The sequence below is a fragment of the Thermobia domestica genome, chromosome 1 (assembly GCF_964235325.1).
Source record: "Thermobia domestica chromosome 1, izTheDome1.hap1.1, whole genome shotgun sequence".
In the NCBI taxonomy this organism is placed as follows: domain Eukaryota; kingdom Metazoa; phylum Arthropoda; class Insecta; order Zygentoma; family Lepismatidae; genus Thermobia; species Thermobia domestica.
Window position 1 is genome coordinate 243,192,705 of NC_137454.1, and position 24,582 is coordinate 243,217,286.

Here is a 24,582-nt window from a genome sequence, read left to right on the forward strand (position 1 = left end):
TGTTCCTCATTTAAAGCCAAACTCATTTCACTGTGCGTCATTCTTCTCCTGCACTTGCTAATGCACGACAGATACACTAATCTTCTTGCATAGCTCATATCGTGTGCCATGGTCCACTGATGCCAGGGTTTGCAGTGTTGCAAATTTTGTGCAAATTTTTATCACCATACGTTAATAGAAATAGCGTTTTTTTAATAACTAAGAATATGGAACAGCTAAATGTATCTAGTATATATGTGCATGTGTGAAGTAAATTATGGCTCAGTTTGTTTCACTTTAGCAGTACGTCATAAATTATCAACGATGGAAAATAACAAAACAGATGATGTAACTCTCGAAGTGCAACAACTTACACCTAAGTTGTTAACTCTATGGATAAATGTGAACTTTGAGTTGTCTTGTTCCTTTAAACTTCCTGATTTTTTAGTAGTTTTCCTTGAAGTATCATAATTTATTTAGAGAACACTGGTTAGAAGAGACTTTAAAATAAGGTAACATGTCAAGTGTTGTAGCATCGAAAATCTTCATCTGTTAGCGCCTGCTGAGTAAGTAGTTAAATCCTCATTACTTAATTGTTTCTTCTATTTGACCTGCAGATATCGTGCCAACTCAATATCTGGAGAACTTTACATATATACGTAGAAGGAAATAAGATATTTTAATGAAAGATACCTTAATCTTTTTTAAAGGTCTTTTGCAGATTTTTGAAGATTTAAATATTTCTTTGCGACAACGTGGTTTCTTCGATAGTTATTTCATTATAAACTAAAAAAGAAATATGCACTTCAACATTGTTCTTGAAGGAAAGCAGTAGCATGAGACATATTACGTAATTTTGTGTAAACCATCTATCAGCGTAAAATCTTTGCATGATGTACATATGTAAATGAGATTTCTAAAGTCATCGAGATAAATTATTGTTTGTATTTTTTTTATAAAGTCAAATTGGGTATTGTGACTACAGTATTTATAATGGTTGAATATTTCAGTTTATTTCGTGCGACTGTAGAAGTGAGAAAGTCGTGTAATATCGTTAAACAGAATTGAATTGAAGATTTCTGTGGATTTACACTTTCGTTATCTCGACCCCGTAAAAGCGAGTCTTGAATGTACGTCTGTGTGTGCATGATTCTGTTGGTCACAAAATTCAACAGATTGTAACTAAATTTTATATGTAGTTTATAAATATGTTTGCTGGTGGAATAAAGAGAAATTATATTTCCATTTCACTCAATCAAAGAAGAATGGTGTACCAATGTGTGTAAGTGAAAGATGAGATTTTCGTGCTTTATAAAATGTTTCATTATGAATTAGAAAAGAGTGATCAACTTTTGTCGACAAAACTTGCTGATGATAGGAAATATTAGTACAACCAATGAAGAAAGAAAAAGAAAAAAAGAATCTGGAAATTTTCATTTGATGAACATAGATATCAGATATGTTATGTAATGACACAAGACAGATTTCAGAATATTTTGAAGAACAACAGGGTCCTACGTGAGGCTGATATATTCTCAGATACTGATCTTCTGCTAGCTGAAATAGATATCCAAGCGAGAAACGTAACTAAGAGAAAGTAGAAAAACAAGAAGTTAGGTATTTGTAAATTAAAAGTGTGAAAATGGGAAGTACATTCGCTTACAAATATGTGAAAAGTATTCAACTTCAGAAAAAGTAGAATCAAAAAGTAATATTTCAGACCATGCGTGGACGAGGCTGCAGATGCAACGGTACTGTATCCCGAAGAGAGCGGGGCTAAGAAGCCATAGATTACAAAAGAAGTGTTGAGGAAAAGGTGAGAAAGATTTTGAAGCGAAAATACATGTAAGAAGGAGAAACGATCTGTAGGAAAGTTCGTAAAAGCGAATTATAGGCAGAAAAGAATGCTACAAATAAAACTGAGGAAGTAGAAGTACAAATAGAAAGAGGTACGAATGAATGTTCTGGAAGGTAAAATCATTGAAAATAGCAAAGATGCTAGGAAGAACAGCTGTGATACTATAAACTAAGAATTGAAAGGCTGTAATATTTGGTAATTGGAAGAAATATTGTAAAGAACTACATGAACGTAAAAGTCAAACATATAATGAAATATTAAAGACAAAAAATATGTAAGGATGGATGTCAGATATGTTACATAAAAGATAACTTTGGAAAGGCTTTTAGCAAGATGATGTATGGGAAGCCAGTCAGTTTAAGCAGTACACCAATTGAATTATTTAAGAATATCGAAGAGAAAGGAAGATTTATAGCGAATATGTAATAGAATTTATGAAACGAGATGATTTATAAACAAATTCTTAGAGATAATAATGAAAAAGTCGAATGAATGATGATGAGAGGAGTATACAACAATTAGTCTCATAGAGCACAAAGCAAAAACTCTACATTTTAAATGAACAGACTAGTCTATGTTTGAAAAATAGAAATAGTGAGGAGCAATAGTTTGGATTTAAAAGGGAAAGTCATTAAAAACGCTAGTAACTTAACTTACTACAAGAAATCAATGAAAAGCTTTTAGATAGAAGAAATATATATATATAGAGGGAGTTCGGCTTCTGGCATAAAACTTGAAGTACTCATAAACTACCTCGATAAAAATTGTTGTGGAAAGACCGAAGGATTCTGAAACATGGATTTTTGTATAGGGCACATATTAGTTCCTAAGTGGTCTTGACCCGACTACGGTAGGTCCAATAGTTTTGGAGCCATGGACCTTTAAAGTTCATTTTTTCCTATTTTCGGCAGCCTATAACTCCCAAAGGAAGCATTTGTACACCCGGGTTGGTCTATACTTTTTGTCTTATTTTGGTATTAGGAATCACCTCCCAAACGTTGTAGGTCTTGTTTTGAAACACCCTATATATATGTAGTGTGTCCGTGAAGTTGCACAACCCAGAGTTTGATTGCGTATATCTTTTGATCTAAGGAAGATAAAGACCTGAGACTTGAAACAAATGAAATCATGTTCTATGTAGATATTTTCGAGATCATGACCAATGCTGGAACTTGTGACGTTTTTGTGTAGTAACGAAAGAAATTACCGTAAGTGTAAAATAAAAAAAAAAAAAAAATGTGTAAACTGAAGAAAATCAATACTCAGTTGTAGAAAACTGATTTCCTGTGGGTGAATTCCTGTGTATATGTACAGTATGCATCAACATTTATCCATTGGTGCGAAAATGTGACAAGGTTGATACAGTGTTGCCATATAAAAAGGCTATTTAATACAAGTCCGTAAAATGTTTTTTTTTAACATAAACAGGGCCCCTGGCAACACTTGTCGTAAAATTACTGCAACAGGTATGTTTTAGGTTAATTAATGTTAAGCAATTAGAATTTGCACATAATTGATAACATGAATTTTTATTCAGAAATTTGTGATATCGTTGGATAAACGTTGATGCATACTGTACACAGGAATTTACCCGCAGAAAATCAGTTTTCTGCAACTGAGTATTGATTTTCTTCATTATGCACATTTTTTATTTTACACTTATGGTAATTTCTTTCGTTACTGCAGAAAAACGTGACAAGTTTCAGCATTGGTCATGATCTCGAAAATATCTACATAGAACATGCTTTTATTTGTTTCAAGTCTCAGGTCTTTATCATTCTTAGATCAAAAGATATACGCAATCAAACTTTGGGTTGCGCAACTTTACGGACACACTATATATATATAATATAGTGTTAATTGATTTGGGCTTCAGATCAGGTGAACAGACATATGAACCAAGGAATAGGAGAATAGAAGAGGAAAGAACAAAGGGAAGTTCAAGTGGAAGAGGAGTTTGTCAGGAGTGGTGTCGTTCATCAAGTTATTTCGATATAAGAGATAGTGAAGAATGACTAAAGAAAATGGTGTTCGGTAGAAGTTGAGTTAGTTATTAGTTAAATCTATCACTGCGAAAGAACGAGGAGCTTTCTCTTTATTTGAAGAACATTTGACTTATTTGACTTACAATATGACATGTAAGAAATTACCCGCCTATCATTCCCCGTCTTTCAGTTTGTGACTTGACAGGAGAATAGGAGGATGCAGTATGTACATATCACTTCAAAATTCGTGCCTTGACGTTGCCGTTTCAATGAAGTTCGATACATTGGCTTTGTGGAACATTAATTGGTTTCTCACAGTCTCAATCAAAATTGAGCTAGTCGCCAAATTTCGTGATTTGTTATGATTTTTTATCTAAACCGTAGCTCTGTTGCGAAGCTGTGTTCCAATGTGTATATGGGTGATTCCACGAAAAAGGGAAATTTTCACTTGGAAAATTTTTGTTCCGTTGATGGTCGCCTATCTCAATAAAAATATCACATGCACTTACTACTACTAAGTACATGTTAATTAGGTGTTCAGCAGAGCTGAATCGTTATTGATGTAGTAAATAAAAAATAATAAACTTTTCAGCACCCACGGAGTTGAGACCATAGGTCACGGAGTTGAGATTAGTTAACACGGAGTTGAAAATTGCTGTGGAGTTGAGAAACGTGATACATCTGGGTGATAAGTTTTGGTTTATAAGTGATTAAGCTTATAATTTACATAAAAATTGAAATAATTTTCCAATAGTTTTTGTAAGTTAGAATTATTCTCCTTATGTTGAATAAAATTCTAACAAACTAGATGACACGTAATTTGTTATACAAAAATACTCCAGAAAATACTGCAAGCATATGAAAATATATCTAATGAAGGTTCCAAAATTGAGTATATATATATATATATATATATATATATATATATATATATATATATATATATGTATGTATGTATGTATAGTATTCATAGTATATATATATGAATATGTGACGTAAGTAAGAAAAAAAGAAATACACATACACTTATGGAATATTGAAAAATTATTGCGCTTTCAATATGTTGACTATCATATGGAGAGGACAAACTTTTTACATAAGCTTATGAAACAGACGAAGTAGTCACTAAACCTGTCTATTGTCTACTTCATTTGTTTTCTGAGCTTATGTAAACCGTTTGTCTTCTCTGTGTGATCAAGTCCATACGTCGAAAGTGCAATACTTTTTCAACATTTGGTAAGTGTATTAATATTTGTACCGTATATTTGGTATATATACAAGGTGTTTCAAAACAATACACACATCGTTTGGGAGCTGATTTCTGACACCAAGATAAGACGAAAAGTATAGACAACTGGGTGCACAAATGCTTCCTTTCGGAGTTATAGGCTGCCGAAAACATGAAAAAAATGAACTTTAAAGGTCCATAGCTCCAAAACTATGAGATCTGCTGTAGTCGGATCACGACTTCATTTAGGAACTAATATGTGCACTATCCAAAAATATGTTTCAGAATCCTGAGGTACTCACGAAGCAATTTTTATAGAGGGAGTTTGGTTACGGGCGTATAATCTGAAGTACTCACCAACTACTTCTATAAAAGTTGTTTTGGAAGTACCGCAAGATTCTGAAACATGGATATTTGGATAGCGCACATACTAATTCCTAAGTGAAGTCTGACCCGACTACGGTAGGTCCCATAGTTTTATGCTATGGACCTTCACCTTCAAAGTTAATTTTTTTTTCATGTTTTCGGCAGCCTATAACTGCGAAAGGAAGCATTTGTGCACCCAAATTGGTCTATACTTTTTATCTTATCTTGGTGTTAGGAATCACCTCCCAAACGTTGTCGGTATTGTTTGAAACGCCCTGTATAATGCACACTAAATGACAGTGTAAGGCACTCATCATTTCTGTTTTCTTTGGATAATTCGATGTTCTTTGTTAGGTAGTTCTCATTTTCCACTCTAATGAAGGAAATGTCTTGAGGAAACAGGGAAGGGCTGTTCTAGTCTACACAGAATGACAACTGCCAACGCTTTTTAAACGTCAGGTTTAGTAGGCCAGGGGAAATTCCTCCCGATCCGCGTCATAAAATTGACTGTCCGCATATTGCCCTCAGACTCTTCGACAATCTCTGAAAAGAAAACAATTAGTTGATCATAAGATTCAGACGTCAATAGGTTAAAAACAGATACCATCTATCTTGACTTGACTGAAGTTTTACCTCCGGCTACCTGACAGCCCCAAATCTGAACTTCCGCGAAACACTCCTTAAATGGGCTAGGACCCTCCAGCCGGTCTTTGAGTGTGAATGACACGTGGTTAGCGTGTCGGCTTCTACGACCGTTGCGATGGTCTGCGCGATCAGGTTTCAGTACATCTCTACTCAAATGAGTTTTTTAATTGCCTTACTGTGCGAAGTAAACACCATTACTTTTTGAGCTTCCACTGGGAAACAAACCCAGAACCACGCACGAAAGGCGAGCATACCAGTCACTAGACCATAAACGAGCTTTATTTCTATCAATATATTGAAAGAACAAATATTTGGAAGAGCATGAGCATAACAAACACTACAGGATTATCAACTCCGTGACTTGTCTCAACACCGTGGATTCCTTAGTTTTCAGATGGACATGGAGTTGAGAACCATGGAGTTGAGAAACTCGAATATAATTTATTTTTACCGGCCCACTTTTTAACCAGTACATGTGAGTAATTGTGTACGAATTTTCTACGTTAAGGCGTAGGTTCCTCAAGGGAAAGAAGGTATATACCATACAAATACATTCAGTAATAAATACCATGGTGTTGAGAATCAATTAATATACGCACCTGCTTTCCACACACAAAAATATTTTTCCTATAGCTTTTAACACATGCACACAACTTTTTCTGTTCTTCAGTCAAACATGTCTCCCTTGTCTTCTTGTGGGTGTTGCCAATGTGGACGACCATGCTATCTGTTGAGAGCAATGACAATTTTTTCTATTGCCATGGAGTTGAGACGAAATAGAGGTGACAGAAACGAAGCATAGTCAAGCTTTCGAAAATAATCGTTATAAAGATTTACTTTCCACAAAACCGAAACATTGAAGTGTTGTCTTCCATTTAATTACCATTAAATGATGTTTGATTTGCGACTTCAGTTGTAATTTATTGATTAAAATCAGTCAACTGTAATCTGTGACAGCCCACGGTGTTGAGAAATTGGGTAATAATTAATTTTTTACGTATGTTTCGTGTTATATTTGCAAACTGTTATACATGGCATACCTACTTTGTGACGGTTACTACCAAACAAAATAAAAATGAGGTGATTCTTTCTAGTAGTAGTTTGAAGAAATGCCCGTGACAGAAAATTTCCCTTTTTCGTGGAATCACCCATATATAAGCATTGTTTACACACTGATAGTAAATCAGTCTGTTTATTATTGATTCCATTAACCAGAGTTGAATATCTGTTTAATCGCTTATGGAATGAATTGTTTTCCTTTCTTGGCACGCATAGTGAGTTGATTTCTTTTTTCTCGTTCACATTGATTTCAGAACATACAATGAATTAATTGTAATATAAATCTTACAAATTTAACTTAAATCAGTTCATTTCAAAGTATTATTGTCAGACTTGTGAATTAGTGATAATTTTATTAGCGTGTGAAACCTTACGTTCATAAAATCTTTCTGCGTCTTTTGTTATTGCATACCAATGATATGCTATGATATCCTATGTGCAGTTATAATGTTAGGAAAAAACTAAATATAGATATGCATAATTGTACTTTTATATTGTTTTGTTAAATGCAATGGCTGATTTTGATATGATTTGCTATTACATGATTCATTCAATAAAGACCAGACTTGCGCTACAGATTTCGTATTGATAAGTTGCGTGATAATTAACCGTCGTTTTCAAAATAGGCTCCTTCATTAGTGACACCACTACCATGAATGGAGCGCGTTTACTGAAGTCGCCTGTAGTTTGTTCATAGCTTTTTAATTTCTACAATTGATTGAAATCTGCGACCTTTCAGCATTTTCTTCAACTTGGCAAGTGAGATACACGTAGTCGTCCGTCTGTCCAAGACTGACATTTAATTGAAGTTTAAACGGTATTTACAAGTATTACGTTTTTCTTATGTCCGCTGATTGAGAAATTCGATTTGCGTAACTCGGAAACTCAAAATCTGAATAACGTAATATTTCACACGCATTTATAGTAGTGAAGTTCTACCACCATGCCAAGTTTAATCTCGATCAGATGAGTTAGATGTATAGGTTTCCGTTTTAGAATATATGACGCAAAATTTGACCACTCATAACTCATAACTCTGGACCAAAGCACCCATAATATATTTCATGCCAGATTTTATCTCGGTAGGAACACTTAACGCAAATATGGGCTTTTACTTTCGAAAATGTGACTCAGCATTTGACGATCCATAACTCAGGAACCGTAAACCTGCACGATAATATTTCACATGCTTCTATAATAGGTCAAATCCTACCACCATGCAAAATTTGATCCCGTTCGGATGATTATGTATATATGAGTATTTGTTTTTGAAAATATAATGCAAAATTTGATAACCCAAAACTGGGAAACTATAAGCAAAATTTGATAACCCAAAACTGGGAAACTATAAGCTGCACAACATAATGTTTCATACGCTTTGATAGTTGGTGAAATTCTACCACAACGCCAAACTTGATCCCGAATGAGTTTTTGTTTTTGAAAATATGACGCAGAATTTGACGGTTCATAACTCGGGTACCGTAAACTTGCACAACATAATGTTGCATATGTAGCAGGTCAAAGTTTTACTACCATGTTAAATTTGATCCCAATCGGATGATATATATATATATATATATATATATATATATATATATATATATATATATATATATATATATATATTTGTTTTCGAAACAATATGACGAAATATTTGACTGCCATAATACAGGAACTATAAGTCTGCACAAATAATACTTCAGCGTTTTTCTAGTTGGTGAAATTCTACCACTATGCCAATTTTGATCCCCGAGCGGTAAGTTTGGCTGAACTCGTACAATACAGTCTTTTATTTTTCAAAGAAATATCGAATGAAGGATGAAAAAAAGAAGAATCTTAGTCAAGATCTGGTGAGTAGGGTGGATGCAAAACGAGTGGTATTTTGGTTTTGAGGAGAAAATTATTAATTGAAAGAGAAGTATAAGCTAACATGTTATCGTGGTACAGTATATAACTCAGGTCTCCGCGCGCAGCTTCTCTCAAACTCCTAACAGCTTCAAATAAGACCCTTATTTAGTATTTGCTGACGTGGTATAAATTCAGAATGCACTACACTTTACCAATTGAAAAAAGACAACTTCATTTTCATGGATGATTTTCATTTTATGGCTATTCCCATAAACTTAAGTCCCATTCCCTATTGTTATTTGCGTAAAGAAGTTACTACTATTTGCTGTAACCCAACAGCTCCTCACTGATCCCAACACGGTATTGTCTGTGTCCGCCTGCGATGCGATTTATTTCCGGTGTGTCGCCTAAAATGACACGGCTGATACAATCTGTGCGAATCAGGGCACGAACATTGTCGATATGTCAGTATTTATTGATATGGAAGGTCGTCCAGGCCTGGAATCTTCCTCCATCGACCTTCTGCCCAATTTAAAGCATGTGACTTCTGCTTATGCAGTCCTCTCCGTATGTTTTTTTAAGCATTTCGAATGTCTGTATAGTAGCAAAACTTCACACAACATTTCTTAATAAGACCTTCCATTTTACACCACCTAAAAATACGACACTGCCGTATGTATGAACTCACTCAAACTGCGGCAAATAGAAGACTGATTCAGACTAGTGTAAGCACCAAAAAGTATACAAATGCTAAAAGACCCGTTAGATACTACTGCTAGTTACAACGAACGGTTCTGGTCCCCGTTCTCGTCCTTTGCAACGAACGGTTCTCATAGTTAACCAATCTGATCTTTCGGTGAGTGGGTATTGTAACAGTAGCCTCTATTTGATTATTGATTTTGGTCCGAGCGGTCCCGGGTTCGGTGGGGACATTCAGTCGAATAATTACAAAAGCTTTTTCAGGGCCACCCATCCTGAATCAGATTTTCCTCATTCACACCAGGCAAATGCCAGGATTGTACCTAACATTCAGGCTCCAGGTCGCTTCCTTCCTTCCCTTTCCTCTGATAGTGTGATCGCCGAGGGACGTCATCTCTCATGCGTGGCAGACTAACATGCCCATAGATGCTGAAAGCCCAGAAATCTAATTCCTAATCCTAATCCCTGATTATTGATTTTTTATGCACAAATTATGGAATCTCACATAATGTCCAATTTCTCTTGCTGAGGTTTTAACACAGTTGCATTTATGGGTTATTCATTTATGACAATATTTATCTACGATAGTTCACATGTATTCGCTAGCGATGTATATATTCTGAAGTTTGAACGTAATGGAAATGAGGTTACCTTTATTTTTTGTTGTATGATGTAGGAAGGAGGAGGATAATTCGATGATGAGAATTATCATGTGATACTCCATTTTGAAACAGTGGACATGTTTGTGGTTTGAGTATAAATATAAGTACCGATATATCTGTGTATGAAAGCCTTTGGTAAATAGAGCAAGACATTCATATTAAAAAATTCATGGATACGGAAACAGTAAATGCGTAAATGATGTCAGGGAATTTCCGAATTAGTGTATGAATTTCGAAATGAAACTACTTACATCTTATAGAAATTCTGCGCCGTACCTTCATCTGCTGACGCGAATTGTGAAATCATAAATTTGTCATTCACGTAAGGAAAAATATGTTTGTTCGTTTCACGAGTAATATTTAAAGAAAGTTACTAAAAATTATTAACGAGGTCTAATCTCGTAGGATATCTTTCCATATATATAAGACAGGCAGATATTTTTGTGTTTGGGTGTGAAGGCAAGGTAAATACAGCAATGGCACAGCAACAGAACGTGGATAGTACCATGTGCGGATGGGAGTTGTGGTCTTATTTCATTCCACTTTATAGTTTCATTGATTATTTTATCGTCTTTTAAACTTTTACCGTTACATTATCGTAGAGGGCATGACATGAAACGTTGAACTTGACATTTCATTTCGTTTTAATTTAATTATAGGTAATATGTATATACCGTAGTAAGACACTATTTACAAATACATTATTCCTTGTCTGTTGGTAAAGCTGTTAATATGTGTGTGAGCTAGAGCTCCTCCGTGGCTAAGCGGTTAGCGTACGCGCCTTTGGCGTGGGAGACCCGGGTTCGATTCCCGGCGGGAGCTCATGTGGTTCGGATTCCACGTTAATCAGTAGGTCCACGTCTCATATAGCCTCGCTGCTGAACGGGACGTTAAACTCAAAATCAACTCATATGTGTGTGAGCTAAGGAGCGTCTTCTTTTTTAGAAACATCCTTGTTTTCAACAAGAATTAGTACATACAACATCATAGTATTCCAGCTATCAATAATGATTGAGTTACGTGTTGCTTCCCTTTCCTCTTCTGAACAAAAAAGCTAAATTCGCTGGCACGGACTCCTACAGGGCTTAAGCCTACAAGTCGGCTCTTCATGTCACATATAATGCAGCCACAGGATTTCAACAAACGTTTTTTCCTTGTCGTAAAACTATCTCATGTTATCGGAATGATTTACTTCTATTATGTTTGCGATTAGAAGAATTATTCTGCAACTGAATGTGTATGCCTTAAATTGTCTTGTGATAGCGCATAACATAAATAAAAATGAACTTAGTGGTAATAATACAAATCAAAGGAAATAAAATTGTGAACATTCCTGATCGTTCTGACAGTTTTCGAGATCAAAGAATTATAAACAGAAAATTAAAAAAAAAAAAAAAGGTAGAATTTTCTTTTATTCCTTTTCTCGAAGGGGAAGGGAAGAGCATAACTAAATAGTGTATGAAAAGATTTTGGTATTTCATGTAAAGTATCTTTTCAGTCCCAAAGCTATGTTAGGATAGACTTACAGTTTAAAATTGATGCTTAGCGTACGTACTCGTAGCGGACAAAGAATCCTTATATATGCGAAATCCGTTAAGCGATTTAACCACGAAAGAGCTCATGGAGAAAGTTGTCAATAAAGAACTGTGTCCAACTTTCAATGAAATTATTATGATTATCTGTTACATTAAAAAAAAAAAAAAAAAAAAAAAAACCTACAAAGTAATAGAATGCCTTTTAATCAATCAGGAACTTCTTATCATAGGATGCTTCCCATACCATGCCTTCGACATGTAAAGCCTACTATCGTCTTACTTCTTGGAGTTTATGAGTAATCTAAGTTATGTTACATAAAAAGGAATGTCCGTACATCTATTAGTTGTTGGAGTACAATATTTACATATGAATGCGAATGTATTTCTTATAATTCCTTGAATTCTATTCAGCAAAGAATTTGAAACTTTCGCAAAGGTTGTAGGTGCAACCTTTTCGGCGATAAAATGAAGAAGTAGGGATTTTAATGAATTACTCGTCATTTATTAATGGTTTATGAAAGCTATGTTGGGTACTTTGTGTCAAAAAATTGAGTTGAGTTGAGTTGATTTTATCGTCCCTTTCATGAGCGAGGCCATATGAGACGTGGACCTACTGATTAACGTGGAATCCGAACCACAAGAGCACTCACCGGGAATCGAACCCGGGTCTCCCACGCCAAAGACGCGTATGCTAACCGTTTAGTCACGGAGGAGTTCTGTCCAAAAATTGAAAATAATAACATTCTGCCGATACCAGATTTTTATTGACTTTACGGTAAGCAGCAGAGAGTATAGATTGAAGATACAATATAATCTTACAAATATAACTACATCAGGACATAAAGAGTATTCTGAGCACTGCAGTCAAGTTGAAAATAGTATGATTTTAACAGTTGATCAGTACTAATTAGATATGTACTGTGTTTATCACATACTATATTTTCTTCAGAAATGAGTACTTGCTGTATGTAGCTTATTCATTCTGTTATCAGATTGCACAAGAAATATCATTTCAGTTTTTTTTCTGTCACACACACTTCATAATTTGTATGCTTATTATTACGATGAAATATGAAATCCAATAAATTGTCAACGATACTGTCACAGTTGGTGAAAATAGTTAAGGTTGGACTAAGGTGCAGTCATAGGGAAGTTGTTTTTTGGCTTAATTTTAAAGACAAAATCAAAAGTATGACATTTGACGACAATGTAAAATCATCTTTCGTGCTATAAATAATAAAAGTGTCAGTGTATATCAAAGTATAAAATTGGAAGGTAACACATGGCATCACAAGCAAATAAAAATTAATAGTGCTCAAGTATGCATGTAGAGGTATTGATTAAGAATTCACGTATACTTGAGAGTGTACGCAAACAAGAAATCATTTCAAAATAGTGAATGCAATACGGATAGACGTAGTCCATGTACGGTCAATTTATCCGTAGATTAAATTACTGGAAATACAGTTAGGTGCTTTTATTTCGTAGCTACTTACAGCATGATCGGAAAGTCTAGCTGTTGACATGAAAAGTGTATTACAAATGATATTAGCAATGAAAACATAACAATAATAATAATAATAATAATAATTCAAAGTAATTGAGAGTAACATAGCTTCGATGAATGTTTATTTGTAGCAGGTCAGTTAAACATAGATGCCCTGCATTTGTTAAAAATGTTAATTTTCAATTGCTTCTAACGTAAGCTAGTATTCAGAATGTAATTTTCAATTGCTCTTAATTCAAGCTAGTGTTCAGAATCTGTTCAAGAATTGAATGAAATTTTGGTGATTGATTTGAAGTCTAGTGTCCTGTTCAGCACTTAAACTATATGATACGTGGACGTACAGCTTAACGTGAGGATCAGAACCTAATGAGCTCCTACCGATACTCGAAGTCTGATCTCCCGCTGAAAATTAAATATTAAAAATCAATTTTAAATTCTTATTTATTTATTGCTTAGTCTCTTATAAGAATTACGTCGAAAACCATTGCCTCAGTTACAATTAATTTCTACATTCTTGTGACTATTTTTGATTAGTTTTATCTGCTTAAATTTGAGTTTCATAAAATACACCAGAATTACGTGGTGTACAGGATCCCATTAAAATTGGGAAGGATAAAGGTTTTTGTTTGGTGTGCAGTTTGATGTTGAATGACTTACGATACTATCTGATAGCATTCATTATAATATATAAAACTGCAATAGTCTTTCGATTCATTATAATATATAAAACTGCAGTAGTCTTTTGGAATGTAAAATGGCTGATTTACTAGAAAAGAAAATATGCTTATAATATTTAGATGTTATAAATTGGTCTTTAAAATGCTATTTGCAGACATTCTGTGAATTTAAAAATAAAGGTTTCTGCAGTATGGAAGTGGGGAAACTATTTTGTATATTACTCATATTAGAATTTTACATAAAAGAGCTTAGATGGGTTAACAAGAAATATTAATTAAATGATTGTTCAAATCATGACTGAAAGTAACTGTAGTTATAGTAAGAAAAAATGGACTTAACAATTCCATCAGGAAAGGAGTATTGTCTCTCCAGTTGCTTTAATATTGTCGTCGAAGAACATGTATAAAAAACATTTTCTCTTCCAATATACATGACGCATCCAATTTTGTACTGTCTTTGATGAGCTTTTCGTTCAAAAGAAGAAAGCTCTCATGTGGATGTATTTTCTTGCAACAAATGACAAAAGGTCCCAAGCGTGAAGGTCCCAAATTAAAACCTTTCGCGAGAAATCAGTGAATAACTACTTTGTACTGAACTGGAGAGTCTCGGTTTTCGTGGACCCTTCGTATTTTCCTCATATACTCAGGCAACAGTGTATTTACGTCACCCGTATCTAGTGGTGTTGATCTTACGCAGTTCACTATTTTGTTTAAATTAAATATCGTCCCCAGTTAAGCTCTAATTTGTAAAAACAAAGTTCATCAATAATAATAATAATAAAAAAGCGCTCGCTTACTCATATTAAATGTAGTAACACATGTACACTCTGTAACGTGATTACATTTGTGCCTAGTGTTTTAAGCATATAGTACTTATTAAATGTAAGTGTTCTGTAATTCATTATTTTGATTCTTTTCCTTAGTTTTAGGTAGAGTTACAATTTGTTTCCTATTTATAATTATATACAAGAGTTTGCAGAAGGCAGATGACAGAAATATTTTATTTGTTGTTCCAATGTCTTTACTATTTGACTTTATTCCTCTTTCTTTTTCTTTTTTCGAAAACAAAAGTTTGATTTTTTTTTCTTAAGAGTCTTGTTATCTCGATATTATATTTATATCTTTTTTCATTGTGATGGACTTTTAACTTGGAAAACTCTGCTCTGTAGGTATCGTTTTCTGGAGATATACTACCGTCGGGGAGAAACTACTCACAAGGGACGGACCGTCCCTACCCGAGTTGAAACAGTCGTCATATTTCTCCCAGATGTATGGAGTTGTGTTCCAACACGCCTTGAATGGGATGGCCTACATCTCAACTATAAGAAGCAGTTGATGAAGAAGCTGAAGTCAGAACAGGATGCTGGCGAAGATGAAAAGGCACCCTTTGTTAAACATTTCTTTTCTTGTCAGGCACAGTTTGATTGACTGGCAGCTTTTTAATTGGTGGAGCTAATGAGGAATTGCGAAATGAACATTTCACGAAAACCACGTCAAAATTATTGTTTTCGGAATAAAAAAGTATTAAAAATACTTCTGGTCAAATAATATTGTTCTGTCAGTTCATTGGTAACTTTTAACAAAGTAGTTTCTTGTTAGTTTATTATAACTTGTACACAACACATCATTAGAAAATTATATTGCACCTTCACATACTTCTGACTAAGATGACATTGGTTATAACAGACTCATAAGCACAGTTTTTGTTTCTGAATATTCACAGATGTATATATAAGATCATATCTTAATCTAATCCACACATGTAAGTGCATTGCATATAAGAGTCACCCTGTTGAAACAACGTTTTATATTAGGATATTCTTTTGATGATTTTATATATGGGTGAATGTTTTTACTTGTGAATAGAGAAAGAATATACCGGTATTGTAATCAAATTTTATAGTAATACACTTAATATATGAGTTCATCATCATTATTATTATCTAAAATATAACTCCATATTTTTTATAACTTCTACAAAGTGTCATGGTTAGCATACAGTTAGGTGAGGTCTTTCATAATATCCATGTTGCATTACTACATAAAACAAAACTATGATTACTTTACCAGTGTTAAGAGATATAGTAATATTAAGAAGGCAAAAAAGAGCTTCTAGCAATTCTACTTATTAAAGGTTCTTTCACAATTTTTATTCGAGCGAAACAAGTTATTTATAAAAAAAAAATTCTTGTTTTAAAGATTAGATAGACAAGGAAGAGTATCCAATTATTGCGCATTTAATAAAATATCAGTTGCACGAGGTAAAAATAGAATAATTAGTAATTTACTTCCTTGAACATGCAAACTTGTTTAAAGCATAATTAAATTAAACAGTAGACTTCCATCACCTGAAACACTAATCGTTAATCTTTTTTTCACTCATTGAAACTAGTAATTCCCTTATACCAATAAAAACTGACACGGTATAGTTTAATAGATAAAGTAGTGTACATTAAGATGGTGTGCTGTAAGGAATTAACCAGTTATATTTCAGTTTAGTAATAGAATTAGTATCGGTAAATTCAGATCCTGCCTAGTTAAGACGTCAAGTGTTGTTTTCTGATTGTAATAGAAATTTCACGCTGTAATTATAATCTTGGGATACGGTAACGACTACAGAGTATGTTCGTGAAACCGTTCCCATTAAAGATCAACGCATGTCTTGCTGTTAAGTACAAGTAGATGGTATATGAACAATAATATTGTATATATTTTAATGAACCAGTGTTCTCTGCAGCTAATATGATCGATAGAAAATAATGATCATAATGGTTGTGGGAAAGAAAATGCAACACATTGTCGTTGTTTCTTCGTTTATATTAGACTGATACCATTTTTAAGATTCAGGATTGTGTAATATCCTGAGACTTATAATTTCTACCAAATGAAAAAATGTAATTATTCCTACCAACCATTTTCTGTATCAGCATTGTTTCGTCCAGTAGCAATGTTAGCTTTTTTGCGTGTGGAGCTTGGAGTAGTTGAGGAAATGAACTAATCAGTTGTTAATAATTAAGGGGCTCCTCAGTATTGACCTTCAGTGGCTGAAAATACTTCCATTCAAGGTAGCGAAGGATTGAATCCATTCGATTTTCTCGCCAGATCGGGTACCTTGTTGGTTAGTTATTAGTATTTTTCGTTATCATTTGATCGAAATGATGTATGCCAGTTTATCTTAGAATAGAGAGTACACACGTTTATACACGTACAGTAGCATATTGCACACGTTTATAACACCATAACAATTTGAAACAATTCCAAAATTAGTCTCCGAAAATTAGTCTAACACTGAACGTGAAAAAAAAAAAATAAATAAAATAATAATAATAATAATAATAATAATAATAATAATAATAATAATAATAATAATAATAATAATAATTATTATTATTATTATTATTATTATTATTATTATTATTATTATTATTATTATTATTATTATTATTATTATTATTATTATTATTATTATTATTATTAAACATTAAACATGTAGTTTTTTTTTTTCTAATTTAGTCTAAAATCGATGTAAACAGTTAATTTATATACATTGCACATGCAAGGGAAATTTGATGGTACAGTATCAGCACTTGAATTAGACACAGAATTACTTGTGGTCTTGGACACTAACAGGAATTTTTTCCCTTTTATTCTTCTTCCACAAAGCAATTTACCATTTTAAGTAGCATATTCACACACGTTTGATAGATTTGAGTGTAAAGTACACACGTTTATTCTTAAGTTTAAATGTTAGAAATGTTTTCAGTTCCTGGTCTGAGGATGCCTTCAAAATATAGGTAAGTAATGTAGCAGTAATATTTTGTTTTATTTATTTTTTTTTATAAATGGAATTAACTGACAGAACAAGGAATGTTTTCTAAATTTTGGTCATGTGAAATGTCATTTCACTTCCTATTGGTAAAACTAAGCTGCCAGCACAACTCACCCGCTGGGAATTTTGTTTCTGTATTTTAGTGTTCACAGAAGGATTGGGCTCAAAGCCCTTCTGTCATGGCCAGAATCAACATAAATGATGGAACAACCAGGATGCTTCCAGAGTGGAGTATAGATAGGCTAGAGTCATGACTGGAAAGTTAGTATCTTATTCTAGGAAGCCAAGATACATAAATGAAGCAGGCGAAAAAAATATCTTTTTCAGATTAGGTAACACAGACTGAAAAAAGTGATGTGCCCAACAGTCTTTTTAACATTCTTCCCATATACGTGTTTACAATATAAATGCCTCTACAGTTAATGTTGTGCAATGCTGTTTATCATCATCTGTGTAAACATTGTGAGAGTTTGTATTAAGTGAGTGAGGGCATATGTATGTGTGTGAGTGTGTGCGTGCGTGTGTGTGTGTGTGAAGCGTGCATGAATATATATATGTGTGTGTGTAAATAATTATGAGTGATTGAGTGTAGGTGTGATTAAAACAACTCTTACAATAACAACATTAAGAACAATGGAAGCTGCAAGAATAGATACATTTATTTGCAGTACTTTCTTAGTAGATAGAAAAATAGAAGTAGTAGTTTTTATGAGCTTTTTAAAAAAATGTAGCCTTTTTCTGCTTGATACTTCACTTCCATGCCCGTGATGATTTGTAGACCTTTCTCGCCAGAAAGATACATTACGTATTGATCTCCCTAATTATATTACTTGCCATTCTAGGATGAAGATGGGGATGATATGGCTGCTGATAAAAAGGAACCTACTCATTTTTCTGAGCTGGATCCCAAAACGATGAAGGTAAATAAACCGACATTTCTTCAGAATCACGTGCTTGATTTATTTTCGGTTATAATCATATTCCGTATAGTTTTTTGCATATATTGGTGGAGGCATGCTTTTAGGACCTTAAGTATCACTGAACAATTTTTACAAATCATATGTGTTATATGCGTAGTTTTGTAGGAGTTTATGGATTTTTTCTCGAAACAGTAAGTTATTTTTTTATTTCACTGTATATATATATATATATATATATATATATATATATATATATATTTTTTTTTTTTTTTTTTACAGTAATATCAGAATAGTAGTATTTCAACTACCGTTGCGGTTAGAATATTTGTTACTGTTGTTACATATAGTCATGGGCGGCGATTAGGGGGGGCAAAGGGGGGCAGTTGCCCCCCCACTTTTTTGAAGTGTCCCACTAATGAATATAGTTTCATTTGGAAATGTAAAATTTTTGTATGCATTACTGGTTCATAGAAAAAAAAAATAGTTCCATATAATATTTGACGTTGTGTGAGTTCGTATTGATTGTCTTCCCCTGGAGTTGAGAAAGCTACAGGAATTGCGTTTTAATTGCCACGGAAAACGGTCTAAAAATTAACGCATTGGAGCGCAACAATTCCAGCGTACTTTCATTTCTTCTTATACAGGTTCGATATGTTAATCAGGCTCTTTGAAACTAATTGAGAGAACATTAAAAAAAGTCTTTCAAAAGTTATTCTTTAATTACACAAAAAATGATAGTTCCTAAAATGTCTTCTCTTTCTAATAGTATGGAATATTGACACAAAGAGAGTCGATTTTGAGTTTAACGTCCCTTTCAGCAGCGAGGGTATATTAAACAGGACCTCCAAACCACATGAGCTTCCAACGGGAATCGAACCCAGGTATCCCGCGTCAAATGATTAAAAAGAGAGTAGACCTAATAAGAAACAACTTCTACCTTTTCCATTGTTTTGCAGTGTAATATACGAGTGAAGTGGCGTTTTTAGGGGTGTACAAGTATATATACAATTACATTTAGTGAATTCGACATAATTCTAAGCTTTAGTGTTATTTTGTAAATCTGGATTGTGGAGTGTTTCTAAGTTTTGTTAATTTTTTATGTATTTCAAGAAAGTGAAAACTGCATCTAATGGCAGCGAACATGTTTCGGGAAGCTGCAAAAATATTTCTTTAAATGTCGTAGCATGCTTGTAGCATTTACTGTCTTTCTAACAGTAAGAGTAATAAAATACACATAATAGCGTGTGTGGAATTAAAGATGTAAGTTGTTCATTAACCCCTGGTTTAAATATGATTTCGCAAAACAGGCCTCATTATTCATTACTATGATTAATATTATCCTTTCTATTTATTTGTTTTGCAATTTGTTATTAAATAATCTAATCACAGAATTTTCCAGATAGAATTTTAAGATGTTCATGAAGAAGGAATCAAATCTCTCCTTACACCTTCGTTATTTAAGAATACAAATGGCTAGATACAGTGTTAGATACAAATGGCTAGTATCTACTTGCGTTGCTCTTGTTAATATACTTAATAAAATATGAAACACGATATACAGTATTTTAACTGAAAAATATAGTATCCTATTAGTTATACAACCTTTCGTTAAACAGTGTTAGAAACAATCAGGAAAACTAACATTGGTACACAAATATTCGTGTCTTGCCCCCTCACTTTTAACCTCCTATCGCCGCCACTGCATATAGTACTATTTAAGATTGTAATTTACATATTTATTCAAAGAATTTCATATTTCTATGAAAAGTTGATTTACTGTGTGGATGCTCTCTAACGACTTCTTGCTCTTTTTAACTGTGTATATCCGATGAAGCTATGCCCATACCTATTGCGTTTGCCCAAATACATGTTATAATAAAGATAGCGAACGTTCCCACATTTGGTTTTGGCGTGATAGTTGATTGACGTTGAGTTGCCGAAGTAGAAAAGAAAACACGTCAGCGTCTTCTGAGTGCCATATATTGTTTATTAATAGAGTAGAAGCAGGATATAATGAAGTTGGTGGGGTACATGATTCAGCCCACGTTATAACCTTACCGAAATGAGATCGTAGAAGTGACAAAAATATGTTCCGCGAAGGTGGAGAAGGGAACATTCGTACACTGATAAATTACAGTATTATATAATTATAGAAAATATAGTCTAACGGTAAAATTATACTGTGGAACCGCTCATTGTAGAACTTCTGCTGTTTTAACTCAACTTTCAAAAGTAAAGATTTTATTTTAAAAACTACGGTATTTTTATTGGAATACATAGTTTCCCCGCGTTACATCTGTATCCATGGTATTTCGAACCGTGCCGGTTTTCTCTGTATGTACCTTAAACTAAGGTTGATAATGAGGAATTGAAGAAATAACCTATCTGTTCTTACATCGTATACCCCAGAGCTGCAAATACAAAAATTTGAAGAGTGAAAAAGTGCGACTGAGTGAGGACTTGAATCCATCTCTCTTTGCCCTGCCAGTTCATGGATTACTACACTACCCGTCTGTATCTTGACAAGTCACTTTAGATCGGCGTGAGTCATTCGATAGCGACATGGATTATTGCTGTTATGTTTAGATAACCCTAACTGTGCCCTCGTCATGCTTGGATAATCCTGATTGTGTCTTCGTGACCAACATTATTATTGTTGAATTAAATAGGTCACTTTCTGAATTTATGACACAAAGGTGGTAAGAGATAATTGATCCAAGGATGCGGAGTATTCCGTCACATGTTTTCATAGTACCACTATACATTACTATATTGTGTTGCTGAAAAGGTCATGGCCAAATGAAACGAAAACTCGTCGTTGAGATCTTATTTAAACTGGAACATTCGACACAGTTTTAGGCGAATATCACAAACACTCACCCATGAAGTATTTCCAATACGCAAACATAGTAAATTTCAATCCTTGTATGAGATTTGCATCTGTGTCATTATAGTGCGTGCTTCATTTTCGTTCGCAGGTATTGCGAAACACCTATTGGTCGAAAATGACTAATCCATGCTTGCAAAGACTATTATGTGTACCCTGCGTTGGGTGTAGAGATGTGGGTCGGGTAAATACCCAGTGGGTAGGTAAATAAAAAAATGGGTATTTACCCGGGTATTTACCCATTTTGTATTTACCTACCCAAAAAATGGGTATTTTCCGAAAGTTCAATTATTTTGAAGTTTTAAGAATTGTTAACCATACCGGTGACCTTTTCTAATATTTTGGGGTCTGTCGAGCCTGTTTTCTCTTTCATTCACTATAGATATGCAAAATAATAAGCAATTGACCCCGTTCATGTGCGGTGCGAGTTTGAAGGCAATTTTGACCATGGCACACCCGCGATACAATTTTGGATATTATATGTTATTCTAGGTTACAACGACATCTAAAACCTATTTTTTATATTTTTCTCGAAGAACTTCATAGGTAAAGAGGAGATCAAAATATTGAATCGAGTGTTTTGAAAAGGGGAAATGGTGAGGATGAGCTGTTACAATTTTCAGAAGAAGTCCTTTGAACAACATCGATCAAGCCAATCTTGAGAAATAATTAACTTTTCCGAGTTTACGTCATTGCTCAAGAACAAATCAGAGTCATAGTTGAAACATGAGAAATGAATGTATCCTGAGGGTAGCTATATTACCACTCTCTTGTCGTCTCAAGATTGATCTCGGGCTATTTTACTATACTTATCCACCTATACCCTTTCTTCACCAAGGTGTGAACGGCTTTTAAACTTGGATTAGTTTCGTTAAGACTTAAACAATTAAGAAATCGTAGTATGACTTCAAGCCTTAGGTTGTCCAAACATAAAAATCGTATATGAACCCTCTTTGTTAAATCCTTGGGAGACAGCCCCAGTTTTAAATGTGAAGTCTACGATACGCCGCCAATTTTCAAGAACCCTATCAAGTTATTGTGTATTTTCATTTGAGAACAAATGTCTCGAGACTCCTTTAATCGAACAAATTTTTCCGAAATGTGCAATTATGAAATTTTAAAATTTTCAGAAATGTTTCACAGACAACTCAGACAACCGTCATACGAATAAAGGATAAACGAAAGCTGGATCATGTATCTAAAGCATTACATATTAGAAGCTACAACTAATTGAATAGAGATGACCAAAATTATCAAAATCTTTCCGAGTTGAACATTATGGAGGTTCAAGTTAATCATGAAAAGATGATATCTTATGTCTACTAGTTTCCAACTTAAAAGAATATTTGGAGTAATTTTAATGAAAGGAGAAAGTGAGTTTGATATAGTAGTTATAGTCGCATTTATTATACGAAAAAAATACAGCAATTACCATAAAATATACAGGCTTTTCTTTACTTTTTATGGCTTCTTAGGTTCAACGTTACTATCTCGGAATTTGATAGAATCTTAATATTGATGTTTCTTGAAACAAATGCCGACGTATGGAACCTTAATGAAGTCTTACAGGAAGCGTTGAAGGAAAACATTGCCAAAGCGATCTTCGTTAGTGGGTGTTCCCTGTCACTTGTTGATCACCCTTTGTGGATTGAATTTTTTAAAAAGAAAATTCGTCCTTCATATTCTCTCTCATCAAGGTATCGCCTGGCTACGAGTTACTGAGATGCTCAACACAGTGAAATGCAAGGGGAAGTTAAAACGAAGTTAGAGGAATCAAGAAACCTATATTTACAGTGTGACGGTTGGAGTAACTTGAGAAATTAATCTATCAGTTATTTCGTCATTTTAAGGCCTGAACCTGTTTTTGTTGATTTCGCGTTGTCGAAAGAAAATAAACACAATGCATGTTACTTGTCTGAAGAGATTATAAATGTTCTGTAAAAACATAACCCTGAAAAAATTTTAATAATCATAGAAGACAACTCTCCAACATGAGAGCAGCTTTTAAATTAGTAAAACAGAAGTATCCTAGTATAGTATCTTTGCGTTCTCTTGCTCATCTTCTCCATTTGCTTTGTTATGACATCATCGGATGTCCATCGGTAAAGACATTACTGGGAAGTTTAATTGATGTTGTTAAAACAATCAAACATAGCCATCACCTGCAGGCACCATTTACACAAAACTCACGGGAGAAAAGGGTTACAATAACGTTACCTGAAAAACAATATGGGGAAACCATTTACAATGTCTCCAAAGTGTGCTTGTCAATAAAACTGGACTTCAGACGCTCGCGTGAGTGAGGAATCGTTATTACCTTCAGAAATCAAGAAAATACTTCTCGATTATGTATTCTGGATTTGTATTGAAAACCTTGTAGCCATTTTGAAACATATAGTGGATTTGATTAATTGCTTCGAGTAAAATTAGTATCAGATAGACACTTTGCACTCAAAATTCCAGAGTCTTCATCTAACTCTGACAGAACAGTTACTATCACCAATCCTTTCGAAAACAGAAGAGCAATCAATGATAGAAAAAATTAAACAAACAAGTGAACCAGGGTTGGGTCCAATTCATCGCTACAGATCTCCTCAATCCCACTTTTCAAGGCTGCAAATTGACCGCTGAAGAATTGCTGGATGGAGCAAACTTCGTTTGTGAAGTTGGAAAACAATAGGATTGAATTCTGTTTTACTGAGATCACATTTGACCATAGAGGCAGGGAAGGAAATTGGACAAGGAAGTTTTTGTGGGACGGAATGGAACAAATGAGCTCACTACTTTGGTGGAGAGGGTTTCGAGGCATCACTGAATTAGTTGATGTCTCCATTTGAATCCTTAGTCCTCCCGTTACATCTGCTGGCCCAGAAAGAACTCTCTCTACATTTAGTAAAA

General features: G+C 34.0%; 1 protein-coding gene across 2 annotated transcripts in view; it reads left to right on the top strand.

The window, feature by feature from the left end:
• Positions 1 to 24,582, top strand: part of LOC145694852 (cell division cycle and apoptosis regulator protein 1-like) — a 108,405-nt gene that overhangs the window by 50,892 nt on the left and 32,931 nt on the right. For both annotated transcript variants that reach the window (XM_081771559.1, XM_081771550.1), the window contains 2 exons: positions 15,218 to 15,428; positions 18,720 to 18,797. In XM_081771559.1, the coding sequence (XP_081627685.1) occupies positions 15,218 to 15,428; positions 18,720 to 18,797 (289 nt within the window). The remainder of the gene's footprint in view (positions 1 to 15,217; positions 15,429 to 18,719; positions 18,798 to 24,582) is intronic.